We start from the raw sequence: 20,764 nt of genomic DNA, 5'->3' as shown, positions 1-20,764 counted from the left end.
TGTTCAGCAGCTGGACCCAGACTCTGGAATAAGCCGCCCCCTGATATTTTGGCCTTTTTAAATCCAGGCTCAAGACGCGTTTATTCAGACTGGCTTCAACACTCAGTAGCACGGCCACACTTTAGTACATTTGATCTGTTTATTGTTTGGTTGTGTGAATGTTTTTAATGGATTTATGTGGTTTTATTGTAAAGCACTTTGGTCGCCTTGAGTGTTGTAAAGGGCTTTATAAATAACATTTGATTGATTGATTTGGTTGATCCATCTGACCATCCAGGGTCACACGGCCTCATCATGAACAAGACTGTTTGAAAATGAGTCTTCATGTATTTCTGAGCCACTGCAGCCGTTTCTGTTTGTGAGCCTGAAACCAATTCAAGTAAATAGAAACTTGAATGAATGTTTTAAAACAGGATCAGTGAGTTCAATCAGGATCTGCAACTTTCCAAACCTCCGTCAGAAGTTTGTGAGTCTTTGCACACGCCTCGTCCCAAACCAGGAAACCCGGATCAGACACAAACGTCTGTGTGAAACTGTGGAGCCTGGACTGAGGTGAGTCTGAAGGGTTTCTCACATTAATGGGGTTTAAATAGAGCTGAGAGTCACAGATCCACAGAGTCAGAGAACAGGAAGTGAGATCGTGTTCAGGGAGAGACTCTGACACAGGTTTACAGCTGAAACAGGGAAGGGCATCTGACGCTCCTATAAGGAAGGAAGTGCTTTATTGTACAAGTTTTTACTGTTTGCTGTTCACACATAATGTTTTTTTTAGTGTAAATGGTCTGAACTTAGAGTCAACACTTTTCTGCCTTCAGTTTAGATGAAAAATGTGCGATTTTGTCCAATTCTCTTTTGTGTTTGTCTTTACAACGAGCTCTGAAGAACTTGCTGAACATAAATGTCCTGAACAGGGCTGGGGACCATAAAATAATACATCACTTAATCTGACAAATACATCAGATCAAGTCCCAACTAACTAAACAGCGCGATCTCCTCTGTAACCGTTGTTTATTATGTCATTAGGACTTTTATTTCTCAAACTCGTTGCCTTATGCTGCTCACTCCTCGCTCGTGGGGCGGTGGAGACGACCGGGGTGGACTGAGGAGGAGGCAGTGGGCGGTGATGTCGCTCCTGTAGCCGCCTCGTCACTCACGGACCCCGAGCGCCTCTTTCTCTCCCATGGCCCGGGACAGAGCTGGCTCACCGCGGTTGTGCGTTCACAAACTGTCCCTCTGCCGCTCCTCTCTCCGTCCGCCCCAGTCCTGCAGTGACTTTTGTTTCGCAAAATAAGTAAGGATTAAACAACTCAGAGCCGTGCATTAGACGGTTCTAACGCCCGACACAGTGTTGTTCCTCCTGCATTATAACGTCTAACGCGGCTCCTCGTTGTTTAATCCGCTTATACCAGGGTCCCACAAACGTAACATTTATAATAAATGTGTTTTTCATTGACTAAACTCACTAATATGCCAGTCCACCGGGACTATTTTGTGTGGGTTATTAGCCGGTCACTGAAGGCTGGTCTCAGAGCGAGTCATTCTCCGCAGCTATTACGAGGATCTCAGTCAGGCTCAACGACACAACATCAGCACAGAATCACAACACAACAGGACTAACCCGGAAACACTTTTCCCTGGAAGGAAACACCGATATGCGACACTCGTGGGCAGGAGTTATTTACCTTTTACACTGTTTAACCTGAAGCTAAAGCTAGCTAGCTCAACGAGTTCAACTGTTTATGGAAACAGCTGCGGTGGAGTCGCTCACACCTGGGCCCCCCCAACTGAAACTTTTATGTTTGACTTTACTAATCCAGACAAATATGCTTCAATGCAGGATCATTTTATGTACGCCTGAAAATGATGAATAGCCTTAACCGTTTTCAATAGAAATGTAAAGCTCATATGTTATTAACAGTAGCTAACCTAGCTGCTCACTCTCCTCTACAAACATTTAGCAAACACTAAATCCATCTCATACGTTCCTGTCAGTCACTAATTACGCCTTTATCTGATTCAGCTGTGTCAGGCGTTGCTATGGCGACGCCACAGCGGAGGGATATCCCAGTGATTTAACTACCGGACTACGTGTGCGGTTACACCAAAATAATGCACCAGCCAATCAGAATCCAGCATTCACCCAGACCATGGTATAAGTACAACAAAGTGACGCCTCCTGAAGAGGAAAGAAAAACAAAAAAGAGCCGTTCATGTCGTTCACTGTAAAGACCCGTTCATAAGAGCCGGCAGCTCCCGCTCTGAATATCTGCCAAATATCCAATGTCTAACCAACTTCCCCGCGGTGCCAGACGGGACATTATCATCAGTCAGTCCCTCCAGGATTTTGCAATGTTGCGATCGCAACAATTAACGCAACATCAGGCAAACTCCGCGAAATCACTGCAACTTTTCCAAAATCCTGCAACTTTTCCAATAATCCGCAATTTGTTTCGCAACTTTTCCTTAACTGCGCAACTTATGCACAACTGAGTTTCTGATCATTGAAATCTATTTTTCTAGTTACATTTTTGCGTATATGCCTCCGCCTCAGACCAGGGGCGGACTGGCCATAGGTCCATTCTGGAGGAGCACAGAAGGGCTGAGGCTTGAGGGCCATCAGTCTGTAAGGGGGTGCTGCGACCCCGGCCTTGCAATTGCACAGCGGAGCAGCAAAAAAAGAACAAAATCTCTATTCTACTTGTTTAACAGCTCTGTTGTTCATTGGTGACACAGCAATTGCGCAATAAAAATTAGGCCTTTTATAAATTGATGTCAAAATATGTCTTTGTGGACGCGTGTGTTTACACTAACCTGGGCCGGTCAGAGTCCAGGGCCGTTTTTTAGTCCCAGTCCACCCCTGCCTCAGACTGAAGGACTTTGGCTTCTGCTCCGCCTCCTCTCACTCGCCTGGGCCTGAAGCTCCGCCTCCTCTCAGTCGCCTGGGCCTGAAGCTCCGCCTCCTCTCACTCGCCTGGGCCTGAAGCTCCGCCTCCTCTCACTCGCCTGGGCCTGAAGCTCCGCCTCCTCTCACTCGCCTGGGCCTGAAGCTCCGCCTCCTCTCAGTCGCCTGGGCCTGAAGCTCCGCCTCCTCTCACTCGCCTGGGCCTGAAGCTCCGCCTCCTCTCACTCGCCTGGGCCTGAAGCTCCGCCTCCTCTCACTCGCCTGGGCCTGAAGCTCCGCCTCCTCTCACTCGCCTGGGCCTGAAGCTCCGCCTCCTCTCAGTCGCCTGGGCCTGAAGCTCCGCCTCCTCTCAGTCGCCTGGGCCTGAAGCTCCGCCTCCTCTCAGTCACCTGGGCCTGAAGCTCCGCCTCCTCTCACTCGCCTGGGCCTGAAGCTCCGCCTCCTCTCAGTCGCCTGGGCCTGAAGCTCCGCCTCCTCTCACTCGCCTGGGCCTGAAGCTCCGCCTCCTCTCACTCGCCTGGGCCTGAAGCTCCGCCTCCTCTCACTCGCCTGGGCCTGAAGCTCCGCCTCCTCTCAGTCGCCTGGGCCTGAAGCTCCGCCTCCTCTCACTCGCCTGGGCCTGAAGCTCCGCCTCCTCTCACTCGCCTGGGCCTGAAGCTCCGCCTCCTCTCAGTCGCCTGGGCCTGAAGCTCCGCCTCCTCTCAGTCGCCTGGGCCTGAAGCTCCGCCTCCTCTCACTCGCCTGGGCCTGAAGCTCCGCCTCCTCTCAGTCGCCTGGGCCTGAAGCTCCGCCTCCTCTCAGTCACCTGGGCCTGAAGCTCCGCCTCCTCTCAGTCGCCTGGGCCTGAAGCTCCGCCTCCTCTCAGTCACCTGGGCCTGAAGCTCCGCCTCCTCTCACTCGCCTGGGCCTGAAGCTCCGCCTCCTCTCAGTCGCCTGGGCCTGAAGCTCCGCCTCCTCTCACTCGCCTGGGCCTGAAGCTCCGCCTCCTCTCAGTCGCCTGGGCCTGAAGCTCCGCCTCCTCTCACTCGAGCCTTTACAGCCTGAGCCGCTTTATGATCCTACCTCTGTCCAAGCTGCTTCTCTGCAACTGGATCTTTATTTGGCGATATCGGCTTTATCTGACAGATAAACGCAGCTGCGTGTGCGTTCGGACGCGTCTTTCCCCCGTGATGCGGTGTTGTTAGTGTGAGGGGCTGGTGCTTTTACTGCGCGAACTTTCGGAGTCACAGCTCTGTTGAAGCGGAGCCAAAGCTCGATGTGTGAAATAAACATTCGTCCTTTGGTCTGTTCTCCTCGGGTTCTCCTCGGGTTCTCATTTGTGGCTCTGTCTTATCAGATGTGTGTGGAGTCAGAGCCTGCGCTCACAGAAACAGGCAGGTGCCGGTTAGCCCCGCCTACTTTCTCTAGCTGAGCGGAGGAGACGAGACGGGCGCACATGGCTGTTTTTTTTTTTTTTAAATGATACAATTATCTAAAATAACTGATATTTTAAGTCCTTTATTATTCCCCAGAGCCTCTTTGAATAAAACTGATGTAAAATTCAAAGAGAAGTTATTTTTTAATGTAAAAATATATTGTTTTAAGCAGAAAAATATTGAAACTTTTCATCGCAACTTTTGGAAAAATGGGAAATCAGGCGTTTTACCCACAACAATCACAAAAAACGTCTGTGAAATCCTGGAGGGATCAGTTACAGCAGAGGTTCGTTTTTCTGTGTAAAACCAGTGAACTTTTCCAGGCTAACTTTTCCAGTGCAACTGATGATGCCCTGTAAGCCTGTAAGCTGTTTTTATTTTATTTTTTTACGCTTATTATGGCGACTGATTGACTTATCAAGTGTTGTGGCCGTGGTGCCATCGTGTCTGTTTATAATGAGGCCACGTATTAAAACACTGTAGTCATTGCCGGCACTAATGATGGTGTGTGCGTGTTTCTTTCCCTCTGTGGTCACATGTATCTGTGTGTTGAGAGATGTGGGAATCCTCGTTGTCACTATGTATGTGTCACTTGTTTGTGACTCTTGGGCTGTAGAGGTCGGCCCGATGGGAAGTGGATTTATGACCCATAGTGATGGGTCGAGATGGCGGAGGTTGGCCCAGCACCACCAGGACCATCCATGAGCTTCATTGAAAAACTGTTTTTTTAATGACTCTGAAAAACAATTTGCATAATCATTTGGAACACAGTGTACATCGACTTCATCGATCAAAAAGAATTTGCCACTTAAAGATTTACTCACAGTGGAAAAAGTAACAATTATTTTTACTCGACTAAGAAACAGAAACTTCATTATATTTTTACTCAAGTAGAAGTAAAAAGTACTGTTTGATAAAACTACTTCAAGAAGTACAAGTTCTTCAAAACGTTACTAAAGTACATGTACTCTCCGTTTCCAAACCTTTTAATAACGACTTTCACTCCATCTGACTCGTCCTTTTGTTATGTCTGATCTTCAGAGCTCTTTCCGACATGGCGTCCAGACTGGAGCAGGACCTGAGCTGTCCCATCTGCTGTGAGCTCTTCAGAGATCCTGTTCTTCTGACCTGCAGCCACAGCTTCTGTAAGGTCTGTTTGGAGAACTGGTGGGAGGACAAACTCCTGAAGACCTGTCCAGTCTGTAAGAGAAGGTCCTCGAAGCGTCCTCCACCAACAAACCTGGCCCTAAAGAACCTGGTGGAGACGTTCACAGAGGAGAAAGGGCAGACTGCTCCAGCTGCAGAGCAAACATCTCCATCTCCACAGCAGCCCGAGTGCAGCCTTCACTCTGAGAAGCTGCGGCTCTTCTGTCTGGACCATCAGGAGCTGATCTGTCTGGTCTGTAGAGACTCCAGGACTCACAAAGACCACAGGTTCAGTCCCATCGAGGAGGCAGCCTCAGACCTGAGAGAGCAGCTGAGGAGAAACATCAAACCTCTACAGGACAAACTGAAGGTAAGAGACCTCCTCCTCCTGTTCCAGTCAGAAGAACGTGTCCACAGAGCTCAGAGGAACATCAACATGTCCTGCTACAGAAAGGGAAGTCTGACTCTAAATAACTCTGATGTTTCTCCTCAGGTCCTGGATGAGAGCAGAGCACAGTTTGATGAAGCAGCGGCTCATATCTCACTCCAGACCAAACAAACACAGACACAGATCAGAGCAGAGTTTGAGAAACTGCACCAGTGTCTGAGGGACGAGGAAGAGTCCAGGATGAAGGCTCTGAGGGAGGAAGAGGAGCAGAAGATCCAGGACATGAAGGACAAGATGGCCGCCCTGAGCAGAGACATGGAGGCTCTGTCCAAGACCATCTCAGAGACAGAGGAGCAGCTGAGAGCAGCAGACGCCTCCTTCCTGCTCCAGTACAAGACTGCAGAGGAGAGGCTGCAGCGCTGCCCCCTGGTGGAGGAGCCACAGATAAAACAATCAGATCTGATAGACCAGGCCAAACATCTGGGAAACCTGGGCTTCAACATCTGGATGAACATGAAGAAACTGGTGCAGTTCTTCCCTGTGGTTCTGGATCCAAACTCTGCAGCCCCTGATCTCATTCTGTCTGAAGATCTGACCTCAGTGAGAAAAGGAGAGAAGCAGAAGGTCCCAGAGAACTCAGGGAGACAGAAAGGTGGCTTAGTACGTGGATCAGAAACTTTTGTCTCTGGGACTCACAGCTGGGAAGTGGAGGTCGGGGGTAAGGTCTGGTCTGTGGGTGTGTTTGGACGTGTTCAGAGAGGAGCGAACACTGAGGTTGGAGGATCTTGGTTCATATGTTTCACTGATGGTAAATATTCAGCCTTTTCTCCCCGAGCCCCAGTTAAACGTCTCTCAGTGAAGAACCTGCAGAGAGTTCGAGTGAAGCTGGACTTTGACACAAACACATTGACCTTCACTGACCCCGACACAAACACAGACCTTCACACAGTCACAGACTCTTTCACTGAGATCTTTCCATATTTACGCACATCTGACGCTCCTCTGAAGATCTCACCAAAGAGCATCACAGTCACAGTGTAGAACCTACAGCTCCATGTTACTGTCCTCTCTCTTTAATCAAGTTCCTGATGAAAAACAGTCAGAGCTCAAATTGCCTCCACTAAAACTCTGTTCCTCCCGAGTCGTGTCACTGTCGATCTGTTTTGATTTAAATCTAGGCAAGGCAAGGCAAGTTTATTTGTAGAGCACAATTCATACACAAGGCAATTCAAAGTGCTTCACAGTTGAAAACAAATAGAATCAATAAAAACATCAACATAAAATGAATCAATTACAGTAAAAGGCGAGAGTGCAGATAAAATACTTTCAGTCATATGCATCGGTAAAAAGAACTGTTTTCAGCCTGGATTTGAACATTGTCAGAGTTGAGGCTTGTCTCACATCCTCGTGAAGACTGTTCCAGATTTTAGCTGCATGAAACTGAAACGCAGCCTCACCGTGTTTATTATTGACTCTGGGAACCACCAGGAGGCCCCTCCCTGAAGTTCTCAGGGCCCGAGATGGTTCATACGGCTCTAACATGTCAGAGATGTACTTTGGAGCTAAACCATGAAAAGACTTGTACACAAGCAGAGCTGTTTTAAAGTCTATTCTCTGAGTGACAGGAAGCCAGTGCAGAGACCGGAGCACTGGACTAATATGGTCATATTTCCTGGTTCTTGTCAGGACTCGAGCAGCAGCGTTCTGATGTACTGTAGCTGAGCAGCCGTTACAGTCGTCTAACCTGCTGGAGACAAATGCATGGATAAGTCTCTCTAAGTCTGGTTTTGACACTATTCCTCTGATCTTAGCAATGTTTTTCAGATGGTAAAAAGCTGCTGATGTTATTGCTTTGATGTGGCTGTTTAAGTTCAGGTCTGAGTCCATGATTACTCCTAGATTTCTAACCTGATTTTTTGGTTTTAGAGAGAGAGACTCAAGGTGACTGAGAACACTTTGTCTTTGTGCCTGTGCGCCAAAAACAATGATCTCAGTTTTGTCTGAGTTTAGCTGGAGAAAGTTGTTTTGCATCCACAAACTGATCTGTTGGATGCAGTGACAGAGTGTATCTACAGGCCCATGTTCACCAGCCGTCAGTGACGCGTAGATTTGAGTGTCATCTGCATAGTTGTGGTACGACGCATTGTTGCTGTTTATTAGCTGACCCAATGGAAGCATGTACAAGTTGAATAAGAGGGGTCCCAAGATTGACCCCTGGGGGACTCCACAGGTCATGGCAATTTTGTCTGAGACACAGTTGCCAATTTCAACAAAGTACGTCCTGTCCTCGAGATAGGACTTAAACCAGTTTAGAGCAGTACCAGAGATTCCCACCCAGTTTTCTAACCTGTGAAGTAAGATCCCGTAGTCCACTGTGTCAAAGGCAGCGCTCAGGTCCAGCAGAACTAAGACTGAGACCTTACCTGCGTTGGTGTTCATGCGGATATCATTTGTCACCTTGATCAGAGCTGTCTCAGTGCTGTGGTGGGGCCTAAAGCCTGACTGGAAAGTATCAAACACATTGTTAGACAGGAGAAAGTAAGTGAGCTGCTGATATACTACTTTCTCTAGGACTTTTCCTAAGAATGGCAGGTTTGATATGGGCCGGTAGTTGTTCATTACCTTGGCATCAAGGCTGCTCTTTTTTAGAAGAGGCTTAATGACTGCTGTTTTCAAGGCCTTTGGAAATGCTCCAGTCTGGAGTGAGATGTTAACTAACTGAGCAAGTTGTGGTAACAAGCTGGTCAGCACAGACTTCAGAAATTTAGTGGGTAATTCATCAAGGCAGCATGTACATGAACTCAGACCAGAGATAACCTCTTCGATTGTTTTGTCAGTAACAGGTGTGAAATGTCTACACTTTATCAACATGAAGATGTTTTGATGTTTAACTGGACCAGGTCATAATGAGAGTCTGTCACTGTTTATTCTGTTATGTTTCTTTGTGTTTTTGCTCCTAAAACAATAAAGACTTTTTCTATTTTCCACAAAGACTCCATTACCTCGTCATTAACAGATCCAGACTTTTTGTCTTAATGTCGATGTTTCTAAGAATTAAAAATCTCTTTTCAAACAGATTCATCCAGTTTAAACTCGACACGTGACTCTATGACACAGTTTTTAAAAAAGGCTCTCACACTTTTCAGCCTGAACTCCATCTAAAAGTTTTCTGGGGAGTTGAAGTATCAGCAGCAGACGAGGGAAGAGAAGCCCAAATATTTACTCAAGTACAGGTAAAAAGTAGTGACCGAAACAATTACTCAAGTAAAAGAAAGTGTTGCTTGAGAAAATGTCACAGCCGAGGCCAGAGTAACTCCTCAATTGAAAGCCAAGACCTACAAAACTCATCTAAACCAATCTTCCTCACGTTGTTGCCGCATTTTTCATCACTTTTTCAATCACATTTCCCTCTTGTTTCATCCTCGTTTCGTTTCGGTTGCTGTTTTGACACTTTTTCAAAGAATCTTTCAGATTTGGGTAAAGCCAAAGTGGGTTTAAGGTTAAAAGAGGTTAAAATGATCAGAACTAAACCACAAAGGTTCCTCACCCACCGCTTTCAAATGTTCCAAGTTCCGTAAAGGAAAAGTGGAAAAGCAAATTAACGTCGTCAAAGAAAATCTGTAACTTTTTGTCTCTTTAATAAAAAAAAAATCTGTAGTTGTTTGAAATTTTGAATCTTCACTTCATGTCGTTAAACAATAAAGTCATTAAAGTCATCAGACTTTAACCTCTTAACTCCCGCCTGAACCGAGAGGATCTTTTTCCTCACGTCATCAGATTTTTTTTTTCAGCATTTTTTTGTTGGGTATTCAACTCATTTTTGTAACTTTTTTGTCATTTTTTGTCAAATTTTTGTCAAATTTTAATCATATTTTTGTCACATTTTTGTCATTTTTTTTCGTCAATTTCTTGTAATATTTTTGCCAATTTTCCATTTTTGTCACATTTCCATCATTGTTTTCGTCTCAGTTTTGTTGCTATTTTCACAGCTTTTTTCCAGAAGCTTTTGGATTGGGGCAAAGCCAAACTGGAGAAAACGTGCTCAGGCGGGAGTTAAGGGGTTAAATAAGTTTGTGCGGCTCAATTCTCTTCAATAAATGACAAACAAAGTCTTGTTTTCCTAAAAATGTATTACATAAATAATCTGAAATCAGCTCATTTTCACAAATAAAAGATGAAAAACACAGTGGAAGTGACTTTCCCCACATTTCCACAGACTTTTATCTCAGCACAAACTCACAGTCTTTGAGGTCGAGCTCCTCCAGCTGAAAAACACACAGAGCTCTGTCAACACCATGATTTACACAAAGGAAAATGATTTCAGATTAATAATGTCAACTTTAAGTGGCTTAAACTAGACAATACACTGAGTTCCAAATTATTATGCAAATGACATTTTTCTCAGATTTTCTAAACTGTCGACTCAAATGACAGGGAGCTTCATTTTCAAGTCTTTAACCTCTTAACTCCCGCCTGAACCGAGAGCATTTTCTCCAGTTCAGCTTTACCCAAATCCTGTAGGCCAGTGTAACGCCTCATTTGAAAGCTAAGGTCTACAAAACTCGTCTAAATGGGATCTTTTTCCTCACGTCATCAGATTTTTTTTCCATCATTTTTTGGGGGGTTTTCAACTCATTTTTGTAACTTTTCTTCTTCATTTTATTTCATTTTTTGTCACATTTTTACGGGTTTTTTTTGTCATTTTTCCGTCAATTTTTTGTCACTTTTTATGTCATTTTTTTGTCATTTTTTTGGGTCATTTTTTGGTGACATTTTTTGTCAATTTTTTGTGAAATTTTTGGCACTTTTTTGTCAATGTTTTCTCACTTTTTTGTCACATTTCCATCATTGTTTTCGTTTCAGTTCTGTTGCTATTTTCACACCTTTTTTCCAGAAGCTTTTGGACTGGGGTAAAGCCAAACTGGAGAAAATGTGCTCGGTTCAGGCGGGAGTTAAGGGGTTAACATAAAGAGATCAGATCTACCACATTGTTTAAAGGTCAGATTGTCTGTATAGTCACAGTAAGAAGAGGACGGACCTGTGGATGATCTGCTGCAGGTCCACGGAGCCTTTCCGATGATGGTGAACCACGAGCGGGAATTCAACCTTCAGCTGCTGGTTTATCTGCAAACAGAGAAAACCCTTTAGGATCCGGACTTCAGAGGTTTGTGCTTTAAACTCCTCTGACACACTTCTTAACCCCCACGGGAACCAGCACACAGCTTTATCCAAATCTAAAAGGAAAAAAGGGTCAAAATAGCCACAAAAACGGACAAAAACGGGGATGAAAATGCAACAAAACCATGAGAAAGAAAAGCGATGAAAGAGCGACAAAAAAGTGACAAAAAAATGACAAAAAAGAAACAAAAAATGACAAAAAATAACAAAAAAGTGACAAAAAAGTGACAAAAAAATGACCAAAAATAAAAACAACAAAAAAAACGACAAAAAGTGACAAAAAAGACAAAAAAATGATAGAAGCGTGACAAAAAAGTGACCAAAAATCATCAAAAGCATCAAAAAAGTGACAAAAAACAAAAAAACAACAACAAAGGGACAAAAAAGTGACAAAAACATGACAGAATAGCATAAAAAAGAGACAAAAAGTAACAAAAATAACAAAAAAACAACAAAAAAGTGACAAAAAAACCCCAAAAAACAAAAAAAAGGGACAAAAAATAACAAAAAAACAAAAAAAAGGGACAAAAAAGTGGAAAAAAAACGACAAGAAGTGACAAAAACGACGCCAACTTGACAAAAACCCAACTAATAAACAACAACAAAACACAAAGTGAGGAAAAAGCTTCATTAAGATCAGTTTTGTAGGTCTGAGCTTTCAAATCTGCTCTACAGGCTGTGACCTTATGGATTTGAGTAAAGCTGAAATGGAGAAAATGATTAAGGCGGGGGTAAGAAGTTAACTTTTACAGTCAGAGAAATGTATAGAAAATATCTGCAGCTGTTTCCTTCTCCATCACTTCCTCAGTGAAGCAGCGCCATCTGCTGGTGAACAATGGCTACAGCATGTGAAGTAACTGGAGGAAATCGAGCTCAACAGTCCAGGACACTTACGCTCCTTTACTGGAGTCTGGAAGTGATAATCCCGTTCATATTTAACACTGACTCTTAAAAACATTCAAATATTAAGAGTTTAAAAGTACGACCGGGCTCTGTGGTGTTATAGTTGTGATATTTCAATATTATCTTGTAGACAATGTATCTATAAATCGTCTACGAGATAATATCAAAATTGCTGTTTGGAAGATAAAGAAATTTACAATATCTTCAATGTGAGAATATGGGGAGGACTGGGGGAAATGTGGCAGAAATGCAGAGGTGGATAGTACTCAGTTACATTTACTCAAGTACATAAGTAACATTTCCAAGAACTTCTTAGAGTCGTTTTTTCACACAATACTTTTCGCTTCTACTTGAGTAAAATTATAATGAAGTATCTGTTTCTTACTTGAGTAAAGAGGTGAGTTCCATCTGTGTCTTTAAAAACCTCCGTCAGAAGTTTGTGAGTCTTTGCACACGCCTCGTCCCAAACCAGGAAACCCGGATCAGACACAAACGTCTGTGTGAAACTGTGGAGCCTGGACTGAGGTGAGTCTGAAGCGTTTCTCACATTAATGGGGTTTAAATAGAGCTGAGAGTCACAGATCCACAGAGTCAGAGAACAGGAAGTGAGATCGTGTTCAGGGAGAGACTCTGACACAGGTTTACAGCTGAAACAGGGAAGGGCATCTGATTCTGATTCCACTGTTTTCAATCAAACGCTTTAGAATCTTTTCCTGTTCCAAGGTGGTGATGTGGATTGGTGTTTGCTTTCAACAAATAAAGGGACAAAGTCTTCAATGAGACCAATGAATCCTTCCCTTAAAGTCCGTATGACAGGTTTTAATGCTTTTGAAAACATGACTCATTTCGATGGATCATATGTTGCAAGTTCATGAAGAAATGCTGGGCAGAAAAGTTATTTTTATTTGATTCTTTAAGCTACTGACAGGAAGTGACATACAGTAGATAAAGGTAAAGTTCCAGCAGTTTGACTCATTTCTCATTTCTTACATGGCCCGACCCCTCACCTTTAACTGGGTTCTGTTTAACAACTAACAATGGACCTTATCACATATTTGTTTGTAGAGACGCAGTTCAGCGAATGAAATGTTGATCTAAACTTTTTATTATTAAGACCTAATAGAAGAAAGTATTTTTTATATAAAGATGTTCTTTCAGTTCTGCGGACCTGCGTGTCCTTTGTCTATTGCGGGGTGGATGTAGATCGGGGTTCCCTGACCCTATGAGGTTCAGGGTGGCTTTGTGAAATAATTCTTATACAGGGTTAGTGGCTACTAATAAGTCCGTGGCCCCTTCCCAAACCAGTAAATTGGTAAAAGGTCTTACGCCAAACCCGATGTGCGTCCGCCATGATAAGGAGCGTCCGAATTGGGCTGTCAGTTAGGAAGGAGTTAGGAAAAGGAGCCTCAATGCTACAGATATATATAAAGGCTAGATGTCTCATGGAGGATCTTACCACAGGGAGCTCACTCATAACATTGTGTTTTATGGTGCATGTACTTTTAAATAACCAGAACTTGCTCAATTTTCGCTTTGGCTTGTTATAAACCTCAGAGGTGTAGGTATGATACTGCATACACATTGTAACACTAGCAATCGTGTTAAACCACAGGTGAGCTTCAATAACAAAGCCAGACAGTCAGTGTGGGTCCAACAGCCCTAAGGCAAAGTTTATTTACAATTAAACAAATACTAAAATGGTTGAATTGGAACGGTAATGGTGTGGCCTCGAGCTGGGGTGAGAGGGGTATACTATTTGTGAAAAACAAACACAAGGTTAAACACAAATAAACACCATTTCCATAACAGAAATCACCCATATATACATGTGCCACCACCACCAAAACTACAAATAAAATCACCACCCAGAGTGAACCCCTATCCCACCCAGCTGTTGCTAGATTAGGTCCACACCAATTGGGGAAGATCTTGTTTAAAATGAAATGACACAGTAAACTGAAACTAACTCAAAAATAAACGGCAACCAGCACTGAGCCTATAAAAGCACAGTGCAATTATTAAACAATATAACAGAACAATTTACAACTAAAAGCATACCTTTAAAACTGGACTGTTAAGACCCTTAAAAGAATACAACATCATTTACAATGTTAGTGTTTTACAATAAAAACCTTAAAACCTAAAACAGTTCTCACCAGGAAGCAACGTGTGCACAGGCCTGCTCAGAAAGAGGAAGCAAGCCTGTGTAGCTCCTCCCTTTATAGCCTCATGTGATCACCTGATCACACCTGTCCCTGCCACAACATGTATAAAAAAGAAAATCTTTATTTCAACATGTTCCATTCAGAATTATAGTCACGTTAATAACGTTTGTAAGAAACCAAACCGTTTGTAAATCCGTGAAGATTTGAGTGAGATATGAGGATTTGTGTTGGTGCTGATCACTCACTCACTCGAGCTCGCCAGAAAGCTTCCCTGTGGCAAGATGGCCGCCAGTTTTGCCGGAAGTGACTCTGCCTTAAAGGGATATTACAGGATTTTTGACATAGGGCTTCATTTCCTAGTTATCCAGAGTGTTGCTGGTACCTGGAGATATTTCATATGTTTGAAGAGTTTCGTGGCGCTAGGCTAATGCAAGGCTAGTGCAAGGCTATGGTATCAGCTAGCCTGCATTAAAAACAGTGTGACCCGCTCCACAGAGCACCTGAGGCAAATCACTTATAACGCCAGACTAACCATATACATGTCTGTGTCCATAGAATCATGTTGGGAATATAACTGACCTGCATCACATGAATGATCGCATTTTGAGGGACTATTTTCTCGCAGATCACTCCGCCGCTGCGTAGCTTATACAACCACGAAGCTGATGCTGCTCAAATATAAGGTATTTTAAATGATTCTATGGACACAGACATTTATATGGTTAGTCTGGTGTTATAAGTGATTTGCCTCAGGTGCTCTGTGGAGTTTTTAATGCAGGCTAGCTGATACCATAGACATGCACTAGCCTAGCATTAGCCTAGCGCCACGAAACTCTTCAAATATAAGAACTGCATGAATTACAAAAAAAAACATATCTCCAGGTACCAGCAACACTCTGGATAACTAGGAAATGAAGCCCTATGTCAAAAATCCTGAAATATCCCTTTAACGCATCTAGGCTTTATGTACATCTATGACTATCAGAGGCACGAGGTCAGTGGAGCTCCACTTTTCCACAGGAACTAACGTCACGTCTGCAGGACAACACTTAAACTAATCCAAGCTAACACTAAACCTAAGGATAGCGGAGTGTACGAAAGGCGTTTTATTGAGATTAACTACAATGAACGTTGCGGGGGAAAAAGTGTAGCTGACAGAACTTCCTGTGGAGGTCTGGATCTCCACTAATCACGTGACTCTCCACTGACAGCGGCCAGATGCTCATGACTCACTTCCTGTCAGTGTCCAATAAGGAAGTGAAACTATAAACATCACAAAGATGGTCAAACTAAACAAATCTTTAGCAACATCTTAACTATGTTTTAACAAAAATGATGTCTAATGTGTCATAAGATGCACTTTAAGTTTAGCCTTTGGTTTAAAACGTGATGAAACAGCGCTGTGAATGATCTGCAGCCACACAGACTCTGTCACTGATCTGAAAAAGGGTCCAGGGCAGAGATATAATAAACTGTAGATCGCACCTTTGGCTCCAGCTGTAGATGAACTGCTTTGACCCGCCCCTGTCCACTGGTTTGGTGCAAAGGGATTTATTAAAATGTTTTCATGGTTTCACTTCTCTGCCAGTGGGACTGAGTGGACTGTGCTTTGCCTCATACTTTGAATGAATAAAGATTAACATTATACTAGATATTAGTTCTAACTAGTGTTGGGCAGTAGTTACAGTATTGAGAATACGTGCATTCAGGTACAGTCACTCTTTCGTTTGAGGGTATTTAGAATAGAGTTACTTTCTTAAAATCAAGGGGATACATTATGGTACTCAGTCATTTATTTTTTTGCGTCATGTTGCAGGACATCGAGAGGAAAAGATCAAAATGACCTGGGAAAAGTTTAGTGATCTCGGCTGCTTTATTGTGTTCCTGATAAATAAGTTCAGAACAGGCGCAAGCACACACTGTATTTGTACTAGTATTTGTATTTGTACCACTTTGTCTAAAACCGATACGAGTACTTTGATTGAAGTACTTGCCGATACCGAATACCGATACGAGTACAAGGCATTTTCTTCAACAGGCTTTTTGAAGTGAATCGACGGTTTATAGACGGACTTTTTCACAGCTGATTGGTTTGTAATTAGTTAATTTACTCATTTACATTCATTTTTCATTCAATATTATTCCTTTTTTTTATTGCTCTGTCCATCATAGACCGAACAGCTGCTCATAATAATAATAATAATAATACATTTTATTTGTATTGCACTTTACATATGAAGAACACATCTCAAAGTGCTACAATTGACACAAAAAACAAGCAAAACAGAACATATCAATAGTAAAAACACGAGGAATATTATCAGTTAAAAACACAAAATAAACATACTAAGAAAAAGGCGCCCAAAATAAGTGGGTCTTCAGTTTACTTTTAAAAACCTCGATAGACTGTGGTGCCCTCAGATGGTTGGGGAGGGCGTTCCACAGTCGAGGAGCAGCTGCCTGGGACGCCCTATCTCCCTTAGTGCGGAGCTTTGTCTTGGGGACCAGGAGTTGGTGGCTGTCAGAGGAGCGGAGCTGTCGGGTTGGTTTGTGGTTCTCATGTCCTAAAGCTCCTCAATGCTTGTGCTTTATTCGTTTATATATTTGTATTTAACAATAGTATTGAGATGTGACTTATGACTGCAGATAAATGGTCTCTTTTCTCCTTCACTTCAGCTCCGTGTGGATTTTCTCCTGTGTTTATAGTAACTTATCCAGTAGCTTCAGCATTTTCATTGTTTTGCTCATTGTGGCTCAATATAAACATGCTGTATGTCTTTATTTTGGATTTTTTTAGAGAGCTGCGTCCTTTAGAAGCACCGGCCACACGTCAAGTGGTATCGGTTTCTGGTATCGCGACCTGATGAATGAGTGTGAGTATGAGTACAAGCGTGTGGTATCGGCCCGATACCCGATACTGGCATAAAGTGCGCACCTACGAGCACTCTCAAAACCACTATTGGATTTTTCCTTCCGACTCCCCGTGAAAGCTAAATGACAGCTCTGCATGAAAACAAGGAACTTTTCAAAAGATTCAAAGACTTTTTATTTGTGAATGATTTGAAATTATATTTCTCTCATCCTTGATTGTGGAGTGGGGAGAGAGGGGTGGGAGCACAGGGAAGGCAGGGAGTTCAGCTTCCTGTTCTTCAGTCGACTGGAGCTGGCCCGTGGATCCCGCAGTCTCCTCCCTGAAGGCATCACTTTGAACAGACTGTGTGATGGGTGCGTAGGGTCCCCTTTGCGGGTGAGACGGGTGGAGAACAAGTCCTTAGTAGAGGGAGAGGGGCTCCGCTTTATGACATCCCTAATTTCCAAACCTTTTAATAACGACTTTCACTCCATCTGACTCGTCCTTTTGTTATTTCTGATCTTCAGAGCTCTTTCCGACATGGCGTCCAGACTGGAGCAGCACCTGAGCTGTCCCATCTGCTGTGAGCTCTTCAGAGATCCTGTGGTTCTGACCTGCAGCCACAGCTTCTGTAAGGTCTGTTTGGAGAACTGGTGGGAGGACAAACTACTGAAGACCTGTCCAGTCTGTAAGAGAAGGTCCTCCAGGGATAATCCTCCAAAGAACCTGGTCCTGAAGAACCTGGTGGAGACGTTCACAGAGGAGAAAGGGCAGACTGCTCCAGCTGCAGAGCAAACATCTCCATCTTCACAGGAGCCCGAGTGCAGACTTCACTCTGAGAAGCTGCGGCTCTTCTGTCTGGACCATCAGGAGCTGATCTGTCTGGTCTGTAGAGACTCCAGGACTCACAAAGACCACAGGTTCAGTCCCATCGAGGAGGCAGCCTCAGACCTGAGAGAGCAGCTGAGGAGAAACATCAAACCTCTACAGGACAAACTGAAGGTAAGAGACCTCGTCCTCCTGTTCCAGTCAGAAGAACGTGTCCACAGAGCTCAGAGGAACATCAACATGTCCTGCTACAGAAAGGGAAGTCTGACTCTAAATAACTCTGATGTTTCTCCTCAGGTCCTGGATGAGAGCAGAGCACAGTTTGATGAAGCAGCGGCTCATATCTCACTCCAGACCAAACAAACACAGACACAGATCAGAGCGGAGTTTGAGAAACTGCACCAGTTTCTGAGGGACGAGGAAGAGTCCAGGATGAAGGCTCTGAGGGAGGAAGAGGAGCAGAAGATCCAGAACATGAAGGACAAGATGGCCGCCCTGAGCAGAGACATGGAGGCTCTGTCCAAGACCATCTCAGAGACAGAGGAGCAGCTGAGAGCAGCAGACGCCTCCTTCCTGCTCCAGTACAAGACTGCAGAGGAGAGGCTGCAGCGCTGCCCCCTGGTGGAGGAGCCACAGATGGAAGACGAAGATCTGATAGACCAGGTCAAACATCTGGGAAACCTGGGCTTCAACATCTGGATGAACATGAAGAAACTGGTGCAGTTCTTCCCTGTGGTTCTGGATCCAAACTCTGCAGGCTCTGATCTCATTCTGTCTGAAGATCTGACCTCAGGGAGAGCAAGAGAGAGACAGAAGGTCCCAGAAAACCCTGGGAGACTTAGTGATGGCTATTTTCGTGGATCAGAAAGTTTTGTCTCTGGGACTCACAGCTGGGAAGTGGAGGTCAGGGGTCAGGTCTGGTCTGTGGGTGTGAGTGGACATGTTCAGAGAGGAGCGGACACTGAGGTTAGAGGATCTTGGTTCATACAATTCACTGAAGGTAAATACTTCGCTGTTTCTACCAAATCCCTGGCCCCAGATCTGGCTCTCTCAGTGAAGAACCTGCAGAGAGTTCAAGTGAAGCTGGACTTTGACACAAACACATTGACCTTCACTGACCCCGACACAAACACAGACCTTCACACAGTCACAGACTCTTTCACTGAGATCTTTCCATTTTTATACACATATGATGCTCCTCTGAAGATCTCGCCAAAGAGCATCACAGTAACAGTGTAGATGTCACAGGTTTGAGGTTTATTGTAAGTTCGAAATTGGCATGGCCGATGAGAAAAGTTATTACTGAACTATGTTTGTAATGAGAGCCGTGGGGTAGTGCAACCAATAAAGACAAATACATTTAAAAGGTCTTTACAATTTATTAATAGAGTTATAAAAATATGGATGTTTGGACTAAAAATAATTAAGGTAAAACGATGAAAAGCTATGGGGTCGTCGTGGAGGCACTCACGCAGTCCCCTTCTTCAAGGGGCAGGAGCAAGGCTGACTGGTGGGGAGCTCTCTGGGTCCTGGAGCTGTCCGGGTCCACGCCTTAGGGTCACCTGCACAAACAGCACAAGAGGGGCCATCAGAGAAGGCAACCCACCCACACCACGCGTCATTGTACTGGCTCCTGATGCCCTGCCCCGTGTCCGCATCGGGTCGCTCTGTCCTCGCCTTACGTCTTCACGCGGTCGCCCCGTCACCACCATAGGTTCAGTCTTCCTCCGTCCAGACTTATCTGCTCGTCCTGTATCTCCTCGTGCCCCTACGGCGTCCGCCACAGGCCCACGTTCTTTCTGTAGTTCTGTCCCCCCCCGTTGCCCTCTTCGTCTCCCCTTTTATCCAGCCTTTTCTCCCGTCCCGCCACCAACAGGTGTGTTGATTACGCACCCCTGGGCATTGGACAGCCAAGTCATGTGTTGAGGTAGTCAAAGCAACGAGGTAAAAAAACACAAGTTAAAAACACAAAGCGCACTTTCAAAAACGCCATCCACTCCGTGACATAGAACCTACAGCTCCATGTTACTGTCCTCTCTCTTTAATCAAAACAGTCAGAGCTCAAATTGCCTCCACTAAAACTCAGTTCCTCCCGAGTCTTTTCACTGTCGATCTGTTTTGATTTAAATCTACACTTTATCAACATGAAGATATTTTGATGTTTAACTGGACCAGGTCATAATGAGAGTCTGTCACTGTTTATTCTGTTATGTTTCTTTGTGTTTTTTGCTCCTAAAACAATAAAGACTTTTTCTATTTTCCACAAAGACTCCATTACCTCGTCATTAACGGATCCAGACTTTTTGTCTTAATGTCGACGTTTCTAAGAATTAGTTTCATCCAGTTTGAACTCGACACATGACTCTATGATCAAGACCAAGAGATCAGAGGCTCTCACACTCCAGCTCCACCTCCAAGTATCTGAGGGAGCTGAAGCCCATGTATTTACTCGAGTACAAGTAAAGAGTAACTCATGATAAGAAGCGTCCGAATTGGTCTGTCAGTTAGAAAGGAGTTAGGGGGAGGAGCCTCAATGCTAACTATCATAGCCACTTTAACATAGGGACCTCTAATGCTAACTAACCGGTGATAATGTAGCAGAGTGGAGGTTACTATAAAATAAATAAAATAAATATGTTGCCACAACGCCACCCAGTGTAACTGGGAAATACCTTAAAACAAGTCTAAGGCACACAAGTTCGTTAAAAAGGACCGGGCAGAGGCAAATGATTTACAAAAGCATGTTCTGTTTTATTATAAAAGTTAAGTTTGGTTTCTTAAAAAGTCCATTTTAGATATTTCGTTCTTTAAAAGCGGAGAATCCAGGACGTACAGAGATGAACAAGTTGACAGACATACAGGCAGGGGAGGCATGATGGTGCTGCCAAGACCCTGCAATTACATTTAACATGAGTACAGAATACATTTTACAGCTGACAAAAACAAAACAAAACAAAGATCCTACCAGGTAGCGAAAGCAAAGCGAGA

At 44.1% G+C, this 20,764-nt stretch overlaps 2 protein-coding genes across 2 annotated transcripts; both read left to right on the top strand.

Annotated features, from left to right (window-relative positions):
- Positions 1 to 5,363: 5,363 nt before the first annotated feature.
- LOC306969178 (E3 ubiquitin-protein ligase TRIM35-like) lies at positions 5,364 to 6,892 on the top strand (the record flags this gene model as incomplete). The annotated part of the gene is made up of 2 exons (XM_079564778.1): positions 5,364 to 5,833; positions 5,957 to 6,892. Exons 1-2 carry the CDS (start codon positions 5,372 to 5,374, stop codon positions 6,890 to 6,892), a joined length of 1,398 nt encoding a protein of 465 aa, XP_079420904.1. The 5' UTR covers positions 5,364 to 5,371.
- A 10,596-nt stretch (positions 6,893 to 17,488) lies between these two features.
- On the top strand, positions 17,489 to 19,015 carry LOC306969177 (E3 ubiquitin-protein ligase TRIM35-like; the record flags this gene model as incomplete). Its single annotated transcript, XM_079564777.1, has 2 exons — positions 17,489 to 17,950; positions 18,074 to 19,015. 2 exons carry the CDS (start codon positions 17,489 to 17,491, stop codon positions 19,013 to 19,015), a joined length of 1,404 nt encoding a protein of 467 aa, XP_079420903.1.
- Between the last annotated feature and the right edge of the window lie 1,749 nt (positions 19,016 to 20,764).

This window comes from Gobius niger, assembly GCF_951799975.1.
Source record: "Gobius niger genome assembly, chromosome: 10".
NCBI classification, from domain to species: Eukaryota; Metazoa; Chordata; class Actinopteri; order Gobiiformes; family Gobiidae; genus Gobius; species Gobius niger.
Note: the sequence above shows the minus strand (reverse complement) of the source record. Positions and strands in the feature narration are given on the sequence as shown.